Source organism: Phyllobates terribilis, unplaced genomic scaffold (genome assembly GCF_046119375.1).
Source record: "Phyllobates terribilis strain yellow unplaced genomic scaffold, ASM4611937v1 Scaffold_1__5_contigs__length_1240528914, whole genome shotgun sequence".
NCBI classification, from domain to species: Eukaryota; Metazoa; Chordata; class Amphibia; order Anura; family Dendrobatidae; genus Phyllobates; species Phyllobates terribilis.
Window position 1 is genome coordinate 1,127,931,867 of NW_027362761.1, and position 12,085 is coordinate 1,127,943,951.

Sequence of the window (12,085 nt, forward strand, 5' to 3'; positions counted from 1 at the left end):
ACAAGATATGGCAGACGGTGGTTGGCCCGGCCGGCTAGGCCGCATTGTAGCACACTGAGCTTCCCACTGCAACTTATGCTTCATGTCCATGTGCCGGTTCATGCATGAAGTACTCAAACTATGTATTTTTTGGCCTCTACTTAGCTTTTGCTGACAAATGTTACAGATAACACGAGTTGGGTCATCTTTATCGATCTGAAAAAATGCCCAGGCTATGCAAGGCTTAGCACCCATGCGACCTGAAGAGCCACCACGACTTGTGGTGAGAGGCAGAGTTGTGTTTGAGGATGCAGTTGTTGACGTGCTTCCAGTACTACGTCTCTGTCCAGGAAGGCGCAACCTGACCTCGTCGTCACTAGCATCTTCCTCCACCTCCTCTGCTGACCTCATCTCTTGGCTGACTGTGGGTTGACAGTAAGTGGGATCTTCAACCTCATCATCATCACCCTGTGTGTTATCACACCCGTCGTCCTCAGAGCCAACCTGTTAATGCCCTGACAAAAAACTAAAGTTGTCGCTCCAATCAGGTATTTGAGTCTTATCATCGTCTTCCTCATTGTCTCCACCAACAGGAGTTACAGTTTGGGAATGAGGGTCTACATTATGGTCAGAACCTTCTGCGTCTGGTCCTGGATCCGACTCATAAAGATTCTGGGCATCAGTGCAGATCATTTCCTCGTCTGGATTCACAGAAGCGCTGGAGTCGACCTCTGATTCCCAGGCTATAGTATGAGTAAACAGCTCTGCAGACTCAACCATCTGTTCTACCTCATACTCAGACGGGCAGCTGGAGATTTTCGGAGCTGTGAGGAAGCAAGTGCGATTTGGGTGACACCTTTGAGGACTGGAGTATTTGTGATGTTGAAGTTGATGTGGAGGAGAGCCCACTTAAAGGAGCACTTGATATCCGTTGAAGCACCTGCTGTTTTTGTGCCTCATCTGGAATTTGTAGCGATTGGCGTGGCCGTAAGAAAGGGATCTTATCACATTGTCCGCTAAAAGAAGTAGACATTTTAGTTTGGCTGGAAGATGGTCTTTCTTCTGCAGATGTTACTGTTGCTTTAACACCTACCCCACGGACACAACCTTTTTTCCCCTTCCCAACACGCCTATTCCCCTTTCCACCAGCAGCAGGCCTTTTTCCACTCATTTTGGTGGTTAACTAATTCACAACTCTGGAGTTGTTTGCACAAAAAAACAATGGATGGTAACCGAGCAGAGCTGAGTGGCCAAACTGTGGTATTAGGCCAAAACTATTGGCTGGGTTAGATGCAGAAAAAAATATATTCAGTTTGCAACCTGATGGAGGTCAGTATAGATGGACTAATACAACAAGTCCCACACACAGCTAGAAGCCCAAATATTTTTTCAGAGGTACTGTAGATGCAGATTAAAATTATTTTTAATTTGCAACCTGATGGAGGTCAGTATAGATGGACTAATAGAGAAAGTCTGACACACTGCTAGAAGGCCAAATATTTTTTCAGAGCTAGATGCAGAAAAAAATTATATTCAGTTTGCAACCTGATGGAGGTCAGTATAGATGGACTAATAGAGAAAGTCCGACACACTGCTACAAGGCCAAATATTTTTTCAGAGGTAGATGCAGAAAAAAATTATATTCAGTTTGCAACCTGATGGAGGTCTGTATAGATGGATTAATAGAACAAGACCCACACACAGCTAGAAGCCCAATATTTTTTCAGAGGTAGATGCATAAAAAAATATATTAAGTTTGCAACCTGATGGAGGTCAGTATAGATGGACTAATACAACAAGTCCCACACACAGCTAGAAGCCCAATATTTTTTCAGAGGTAGATGCAGAAAAAAATATATTCAGTTTGCAACCTGATGGAGGTCAGTATAGATGGACTAATACAACAAGTCCCACACACAGCTAGAAGCCCAAATATTTTTTCAGAGGTACTGTAGATGCAGATACAAATTATTTTTAATTTGCAACCTGATGGAGTTCAGTATAGATGGACTAATACAACAAGTCCCACACACAGCGAGAAGCCCAAATATTTTTTCAGAGGTACTGTAGATGCAGATAAAAATTATTTTTAATTTGCAACCTGATGGAGGTCAGTATAGATGGACTAATAGAGAAAGTCCGACACACTGCTAGAAGGCCAAATATTTTTTCAGAGCTAGATGCAGAAAAAAATTATATTCAGTTTGCAACCTGATGGAGGTCAGTATAGATGGATTAATAGAACAAGACCCACACACAGCTAGAAGCCCAATATTTTTTCAGAGGTAGATGCAGAAAAAAATATATTCAGTTTGCAACCTGATGGAGGTCAGTATAGATGGACTAATAGAATGATGCTATGCCCAAAAGATTTTACTTCACTAGGTGCAGTAAAAAAATTGGTATTCTATACACAGGTGGTATATCTTGCAGCACAGATAGGCTACTCCACTGACTAACACACTCTGCAATAGGCCAAAAAGGATTAGCTTTGCTAGATTCAGCCAAATGCTGTGAAAAAAACTTGCACAGCACTGGCACAGACCTGCCTGGCAAAAACTGATAGGAACTGATGTAACCTAGTCCTGAAAAGGACTCCAATTACAATTAGTCTTTACTCCCACAACCTATCTATTTAAGAGCACAGACCTCCCTGATAAAAGTCGTAGGAAATGCTGTAACCTAGTCCTTAAAAGGACTGCAATCACAACTATTCCCTACTCCCAAGCTATCTGTATATTTGTGCGAAAATTGGCTTGAAATTAACAAGGTATAGCGCACACAGCAACAGCGGTGCCGTCTAACACGCAGCTGCAGCAGTGAGAAAATGGTGGCGACGGGGAAAATGGCTAGGTCTTATAGGGCAAGGACATGTGACATACACTGCCAATGACACATGCCCTTGCTTGTGTGAAAAAAAGCACTTCGCTCCGTGTGTGCGCTGCTGATAGGCTGACAGATTGCACCTCCCCACTGCAAATGCGGGAAAGAGAAAAAAAAATGGAGATCTTCATTGTTCCTGCAGAGATCCATCCCCTGCCCCTCCCCCCACCCCGCTGTACACTCAAACTGCATATTAACATTAATTTTCATCATTACTGAGAAAAAATCCAGTTATGATTTTGGTGCACGAACAGTTATCGAACATAACCTCGAACAGCCGAATTTTTATCAAATTGTTCGTGTTCGCCGAACGGCTCGAACACCGCCCAAAACAGCTCGAATTTGAGATTGGCGAACAGTTCGAGTAGAACAACGCTCATCTCTACTCCCAAGCACGCCGAAATCTAATTTTTCAATTTGGCATACTCCTTTGCGTCCTGCAAGGCCTTCTGCGGCTCCGCTGTTAAATATGGCGCCAGCACCTCTGCCCACTGCTACGGAAGCAATTTCTCCCGTTCCGCCACCCTCTCAAAAACCGTCAGGAACGCCTCAACATCATCACCCGGGTCATCTTTTGCAATGCTCTCCTTACAGTCTTCCTGACGTGTGAGTTATCACCTGGAGTAGGGGGTGGGGCGGTCGTCCTGCCACGGATCACCTCGGCCAGGAGCTCCATCTGCTGCTTGTGCTATAGTTGTTGCATCTGCTGCTGCTGTTGCCACTGCTGCTGCTGTGCTTGCTGCTGCTGTTGCCGCTGGAGGTTAGCCTGAACAAGTTGCTTAATCAGCTCTTACATATTGCCGGACGTCGCTTGCTGGCTGGCGGCCTTCACCCAGGACATAAACTGTTTCTTATAGCAGTCACACTGCCCCTTGGGATTCGTGCCCGCATTCTCCACCAATTGTGGGGTTCGGTACTCACTTAGCCACGTTAGAGGTAGGCACGGGACACTATCTCTTTAAAAATGTCCAAGGCAGGTTTATTAGGATGCATAAACCGCACTTCCGGGGGGGTAAACAAAAGAAAACCTTGTCTGGCACCGGGTAACAAAACACAACATAAACAGTCCAGTACAATATGGCGGGTTCACCCGCTCACGGTAACGGTCCGTGTCTTTTGACCCTCAGACACTCTGGAGGTCTCCACACCTCCAGCCACAGACACTGAATGAGACAATTGGTCTCCATTTTATACACACGCCCTGGGGTGAGGATATGTGAGCAGCCAATCCCCCCCATCTCTTATGACTGCTCCAAAAAAATCGGCCCTGATATGCCCTATTAACCCTCTCAGTACTATGTGTGCTGGACCATGCTTTCCCGGTTTCACATCACTGAAGCTGCCAACCTCAGCGACACATATCTCCCCTCAAGGACATGTCCAGCGGTCCTCTTACACCTGTTTCAACCTTCCTGACCAGGAAAATTTTTTGAATTCTGACCAGTGTCACTTTATGAGGTAATAACTTTTTTTGCCGCATATTGTATTTCATGATAGTGGTAAAATTTTCTTCGATATGACTTGCGTTTATTTGTGAAAAAAATGGAAATTTGGCAAATTGTGAAAATTTAGCAATTTTCATTTTTATGTCCATAAATCAGAGTTGTGTCATAAAAAATAGTTCATAAATAACATTTCCCACATGTCTACTTTAAATCAGCACAATTTTGGAAACCGCTTTAAAAAAAAAAGGAAGTTAGAACGATTAAAAGTTGACCACCGATTTTTTTATTTTTACAACAAAATTTACAAAACCATTTTTTTTTTTAGGGACCAAATCACCTTTGGAAGGGAAGGAGCGACATTTGAACTTTTGAATGCAAAATTTACTGGAATAATTAGCGGACACCATGTCGCGTTTGAAGAGCCCCTGATGTGCATAAACAGTGGAAACAGTGGAAATCCCCACCAGGTCGAAAACTACTTTTAGGCACAGTGCAAAGCTCAGAAGTGTTATATTGGAGTTCAGATTTTGCTGGACTGGTTTGAGGGTGCCATGTCACATTGGTAAAGCTCCTGAGGTGCCAGAGCAGCCGAACCTCCCCATAAGTGACCCCCTTTTAAAAAATTACACCTCTCAATGAATTCATCTAGGGATGCAGTAATCATATTGACACCACAGATATGTCACAGAATTTTATACCATTGGGCAGTGAAGAAAAAATAATTAAATGTTTACCACCCAAAATTTTTTAGCCCCTGATTTTACATTTTCACACTGGGAAATGGGTAAAAATGGCACCACGATTTGTCCCCCAATTTCTGCTGAATGTAAAAATACCCCATATGTGTCTGTAGCCACACGGAAAGACTCGGGAGGGAATGAGCGATATTTGCCTCCTGAATCCGAAGTTTTCTTAGAATAGTTTGCGGACTCCACATACAGAGCCTCTAATTGCTAGACAAGCAGAATCCCACCTCAAGTGACCCCATTTTAGAAATTATACCCCTTTGGTAACTTATCAAGTGTAATGATGATTTTGACTCCATGGGTGTTTTCCAGAAACAAGCAGTAGTGGATGTTGCTGAGTGAAAATTGCAAACTAGCCTTGTAGTGACTAGAGATGAGCGAAACTTTCAAGGTTCGACTCAGTTAAAAAAAAAACACAACTAAAAAAGCAGTAGTATTTACCTGCTCAGTTCTTCAGACCTAATGTATTACCAGGATGCAGCAACCCATATAACAAAGATGACGGCTGTACAGGTACAATATACTGATGTGACAAATCACTCACAACCTACCATTTCATGAATGGGGTGATTCCTTAGTATTAGAATTGAACACAAAGTGGCTTGTATAGGGCGCTGTTCACACCAGGGTAGTGCACAGTATCCAGTTCGACTCAGTTCAGAGCGACGAAAATTCATAATGTTCGCTGAACAGTTCTTCGATCCCCATTGCATTCAATGGGAGGCAAAACCAAACGCAAAGACTACACCTTCAAAAGTGGCCCAAAACCTCCTGAAACAGCTCAAATTAGGGGCAGACACCAGGAAAAATGGCATCAATTGACCCACAGATCACATTTTATAATGGCACAGCAGCAGTCAGCCATGGGCCATGCATGAGGTATCAAAATCTGGGCCAGCATTTACAGCTTTGAATTTAACTTCAAATTAAGATGAGGTGGGTGAGGGATCAGTGTATGCCTGCTGGACTGGGAGCCCTGATACCTCATGCAACAGCTCAAGCTGCTTTTCTGCTCAACCACACTCTGGTGGCACAGACATCAGTTTTATAGACTCCTATTGGTAGAAAAATTTAAGGATAATAACACAGGTAGTTGACTGAAGGTAAGTGCAGCCCTGGCAGTCTGGGAGCCCTACTGCTACAGGCAACACACATGAAGGAGACTCAACTTGGATTCTCCACATTTCAAAAAATTATTGCCATACACCACTAAAGTGGCACCAATTTCACCACAGTATAAATAGTATAATGGGAACCAACATTCCTTCCACTACAGTAAGTACACCAGATGGTGACCCAACGAGGAGTCTCCACATTTAAAAAATTTAGGGGCAGACATCACCAAAGTGGCATAAATTTCACCAGAGTAGAAATAGTATAATGGGGACCAACACCCTTTTCACTACAGGAAACACACAAGATTGAGACCGAACCAGTAGTCTTCACATTTTAAAAAATTATTGGTAACATCAGCAGCAGTAGCAACATCAGGCACAGAAGCCACGACAAAGATGTCTCAGACTGCAATACCGCAAGATCAATGCAACACACTAAAAACAACATCGGCTAGTCTGCACCATCCTCTCCAGTCGTTCACTATGTGGCAGACTTGTACTGTGTTGTGCTGGTAAAAAATGTGTGAAACAACTCACAGAAATTTCTTCTACCACTTACGCTGCTGCTACTAATGTTTATGCGTTGATGAATCAACATTACCGAGGTTGAAAGTTTACAACTGCGATATACATTGTGTGCCTCACTGCAGTCTTGGAGAAAACCACTCTTAAGGTTGTCTAAGGCTATGTGCCCACGATGCAGAAATGCTCAGGATTTTTTCCTGAGCATTTCTGCATCTCCCTGGCAGAAAAAAACGCATGCGGATTGTACATGCGGATTGTACATGCGTTTTCCTGCCAGGGACATGCGGAAGTGAAGCATTCTTCACTTGCATTTCTGCATGCAGGTTGACAAGCGCTTTCCAAGCGATTTTAGCATCACTTGGAAAGTGCGTGTCACTTGGTCACACTATATAAATCCATGCAAAAAGCATGGATTTATATACTGCGACCTAAAGAATGTCAAAAAATAAAAAAATAAATATATACTTACCCTCCAATGGCCCGCGCTGTCTAGCTTCACTGTCCCGGCTGCCGGCAGCGGTGGATTGAAGGACCTGCCGACGTCAGCGTCGCGTGACCCGTCACATGACTGACATCAGCGCAGGTCCTTCATTCCATCGTGAATTTCCGGGAAGCAAGGAGGAGCGCACCGCGGGCCGCCAGAAGGTAAGCATATATTTATTTTTCATTTTATTCTTTTTTTTACAGCTTTTTTAATGGTACCTGGGTGTGGATGAGACTCTCCTCTCCTCTACATCCGGGTACCATCCGCACATTAGAACGCGGCAATCACGTAAGTACAGATGCAGTCTTGCGGAATTGGCTCATTCTAATGCAAGTCAATGGCAGCAAAAACGCAGCACTTCCGCAAAATAATTGGTAGAGCTGCGTTTTTTTCCGCAATGATAATCCGCAGCGGAAATTTCCGCAGCATGTGCACGGCACATGCGGATTATCATTGGGGGACATGGCAATCCTTCTACCATGCGTTTTTTTAAGCATTTCTGCAGCGTTTTTGCCGCTGCAGAAACGCTTAAAAAACGCATCGTGGGCACACAGCCTAAAAGCGTGTTTCGACACTCCAGCATGCGCGCATCCCTTTCCCGTCCGGGAAGCATCTGGTCAAATTTACTCTTGTACCGTGGATTGAACAGCATGGCAACGCAGTAGTCAGCACTATTTTGAATCCTAACAATACGGGGATCATGTTGCAGATAGTGCAGCAAGAAGGCACTTATCTGTCGGGCTCTTCCATGAGGTCCAAGCCCATGGTGTGTTGGTGGCAGGGTAACACTGAAGATGCTTCCTCCATCTCCTCCCGCCAACCACGGACAACAGAGAGGGGGATCATTATCCTCTTCATCTCCTGATTGTTGCATGCCCATCACCTCATCCTCCTCCATTTGTTCCTTGACTCCAGCACCTTCACCAACAGTTTGTCTGGTACCACGAGCCCCCCTCGATTGCTATAATCCACCCTCCCTCCCTTGGCACCAGACTGACCAGACCAGATATTGTTATCCCTTCCACATCCTCCTGATTCCTCTTCCTCTGGGACCAACACTTATGTTTTAGAGCAAAAGTTACTCACCTTTTTTAGAGCTTCAGCAATAAAATTCATAGCAATTGGGTCAGAATCATCTGTTCCAGGCATCTCCAAAATTTCCTTCCCATCATACAATATTTTGCAAGGCAAATACACCACAATTTTCTTGACAGCCGCAATCTGTTTCTTGCAGATTTCATTTTGAGCCTCATCATCTTCTTGGGGAGCCGTCAGGCTTCTCAAAATACTCTAGGAATATTTTAAGATTAGAATTGCTTTTATTCAGCTAGTTATGTCAAAAAGATATACAAGTACAGTGGGGAAATAAAGTATTTACTCAGCCACCAATTGTGCAAGTTTTCCCACTTAAAAAGATGAGAGACGCCTGTAATTTACATCATACGTAGACCTCAACTATGTGAGACAAAATGAGAAAACAAATCCTGAAAATCTCATTGTCTGATTTGGAAAGAAATCTTTTTCAAATTTTGGTGGAAAATAAGTATTTGGTCAATTAAAAACAAGCGAGATTTCTGGCTCTCACAGACCTTTATCTTCTTCTTTAAGAGGCTCCTCTGTCCTCCACTCATCACCTGTAGTACTGGCACCTGTTTGAACTTATCAGTATAAAAGACACCTGTCCGCAACCTCAAACAGTCACACTCCAAACTCCACTATGGTGAAGACCAAAGAGCTGTCGAAGGACACCAGAAACAAAATTGTAGCCCTGCACCAGGCTGGGAAGACTGAATCTGCAATAGGCAAGTAGCTTGGTGTGAAGAAATCAACTGTGGGAGCAATAATTATAAAATGGAAGACATACAAGACAACTGATAATCTCCCTCGATCTCGGGCACCACACAAGATCTCACCCCGTGGGATCAAAATGATCTCAAGAATGGTGAGCGAAAATCCCAGAACCACACGAGGGGACCTAGTGAATGACCTGCAGAGAGCTAGGACCAACGTTACACAGGCTATCATCAGTAACACTACGCCAGCAACTCAGATTCTGCAGTGCCAGACATGTCCCACTGCTTAAGTCATTACATGTCCGGGCCCTTCTGAAGTTTGCTAGAGAGCATTTGGATGATCCAGAAGAGTATTGGGAGAATGTCATATGGTCAGAAGAAACCAAAGTCTAACTGTTTGGTAGAAACACAACTAGTCGTGTTTGGAGGAGAAAGAATGCTGAGTTGCATCCAAGAACACCATACCTACTGTGAAGCATTTTGGTGGCAACATCATGCTTTGGGGCTGTTTCTCTGCCAAGGGACCAGGATGACTGATCTGTGTACATGAAAGAATAAATGGGGCCATGTATCATGAGATTTTGAGTGCAAACCTCCTTCCATCAGCAAGGGCATTCAAGATGAAACGTGGCTGGGTCTTTCAGCATGACAATGATCCCAAGCACACCACCAGGGCAACGAAGGAGTGGCTTCATAAGAAGCATTTCAAGGTCCTTCCAGTCTCCAGATCTAAACCCTATAGAAAACCTTTGGAGGAAGTTGAAAGTCCGTGTTGCCCAACGACAGCCCCAAAACATCACTGCTCTAGAGGAGATCTGCATGGAGGAATGGGCCAACATACCAGCAACAGTGTGTGCCAACCTTGTGAAGACTTACAGAAAACGTTTGACCTCTGTCATTGCCATCCAAGGATATATAACAAAGTATTGAGATGAACTTTTGCAATTGACCAAATACTTATTTTCCACCAAAATTTGAAAAAAAATCTTTCCAAATCAGACAATGTGATTTTCAGGATTTGTTTTCTCATTTTGTCTCTCATAGTTGAGGTCTACCTATGATGTCAATTACAGGCCTCTCTCATCTTTTTAAGTGGGAGAACTTGCACAATTGGTGGCTGACTAAATACTTTTTTTCCCACTGTATACTAAATTGTCTTACATTGTACAACTAAAAAGTTATTTTGAATATACCAACTGGGAAATTTATCATCGGCTTTACAACGCTTTTATGACATAGAAAAGTTGGAAATTAGGGTGCATGTTATATTTGCACTACAACAGCAGACTGACAGCTTTTAGTGTCGCATATGCCAGACATTGGAGTAACTTATAGCTCAAATGTACTCTTGTTCATAGTAGACACAGATTTAAATTTCTGCAAAGCAATTAACTATCAAGCAATACGATCAGTGAGGCATCTGACTGGCTCCAAATTTATTTTACAGCAGGACAACGACCTCAAAACATACAGCGAATGCCATTAAGATCTATCTTCAGTGGAAAGAACAGAGAGCTGGAAGTGATGATACGGCCCTCACAGATATCTGATCTCAACACTATCGAGTTTGTGTGGGATTACATGATTTGACAAAAGAATTTGCACAAGTGACATCCACAGACATCCACAGATCTGTGGTTAGTTCTCCAAGATGTTTGGAACAAACTCCCTGCTGAGTTCCTTTTGTGCAGGTACCTAGAAGATTAGAAGCTTTGATGAGGTTTTAAAAGTAAAGGGTGGTCAGACCTAATATGGATTCAATTTAGATTTCTCTTTTGTTCATTCACTTCACATTGACTGTAGTTAAATTGATAAAAATAAACTGTTAACACTTCTAGTTTTGAAAGCATTCTTAAGTTTGCATCATTTTTCCACACCTGCTTAAAACTTTTGCACAATAATGTATATGTATAGTATGTGTAAAACACCGCAGCAAAGCACTTGTCTGATATGAGCAGGAGGATATAGTTCATTCTTTTAATGTTAAATTTAACATTAATTAAAAAAGTTAAAATAAAACACTGTCCCTGCACAAAAATTAGAGGCACAGGAAGAGATATTATAGCCCTACAGCAGTCTATGAACTTTATATTGTATATCTATACAAATCATATTTATCCAGTAATATGCGTAGGTGCATGAGGCCTATAAGTGCAAAAATGAGTGCTGAATAAGTCAAATTAAAGAGAGAATAAATATCCTACCTTCAGAGAAAGTCGATCATGTGTTGGATTTTTACCTTGACCAAAATATAATTTTGTTTTTCCCGCAAATTCTAAAACATCCGGTGAAAATGTTATATCATCAGAACTCTTAAATCTTTTCTGCAAATAAAAAAAAATATATATATTATTATATATTATGAATGTTTAAAAACAACATAGTGTGCATAGTAAGGAACAATAGATCTGGAAAAGAATGTTTAAATTAAAGGGTGTCAGTAAGTCAAAAAACAATTTTTTACACTAACCAAAGTGCAATATAAATCCAGACAGGTTTATGTTCTTCCCATGTTTGAGGTTATGACAAGACTCCAGTGCCCAGAATTAGGAGAATCCAAGACTACACATAGCAGTAGAGAGAAGTTCCAGCACCTGGGATAAAATCTTGCTAAGCTTTATTTTCATCTTTTTACAAAATATAGTACACATTTTGGTAGTTCCAAAACATGTGTGCAAAATTCCAGCACATTTTGAGTTAACACAGCTCTTGTTCACACCATAAGTGAAAAACGAAACAAATCAACAATTTAGAAAAACAAGAATGCCAATAAATCAAAAACTACTAACACCTTAAATCTAAATGAAAAACAGTAATAGGTAAATGATTTTGTTCCACGAAAGTGTCACTGAAGATCCCAGATAACAACGGTATGTGTTATATCCAAATGGCATACAAGTAACATTATGTGTATAGCTAAAAACAATGAATGAAAAACACTCAACACATACAGAAAAAAAAAGAATGCCTAAAAAATGCATAATAATGAAAAATGCAATGAAAAAATAAATAAACGCATGAAAAACATATGCAGATGAAAATGCATGAAAAATAAAGTAGAGAAACAAGTGAACCTGGTTATTACATCTAAGAAAAAGTGGAATTTTTAACACCC

At 41.9% G+C, this 12,085-nt stretch overlaps 1 protein-coding gene across 2 annotated transcripts in view; it reads right to left on the bottom strand.

The window, feature by feature from the left end:
- Positions 1-12,085, bottom strand: part of LOC141161755 (uncharacterized) — a 1,209,981-nt gene that overhangs the window by 530,075 nt on the left and 667,821 nt on the right. For both annotated transcript variants that reach the window (XM_073647047.1, XM_073647037.1), the window contains exons 9-10: positions 11,175-11,294; positions 8,264-8,467 (exon numbers count right to left, since the gene is read on the bottom strand). In XM_073647047.1, the coding sequence (XP_073503148.1) occupies positions 8,264-8,467; positions 11,175-11,294 (324 nt within the window). The remainder of the gene's footprint in view (positions 1-8,263; positions 8,468-11,174; positions 11,295-12,085) is intronic.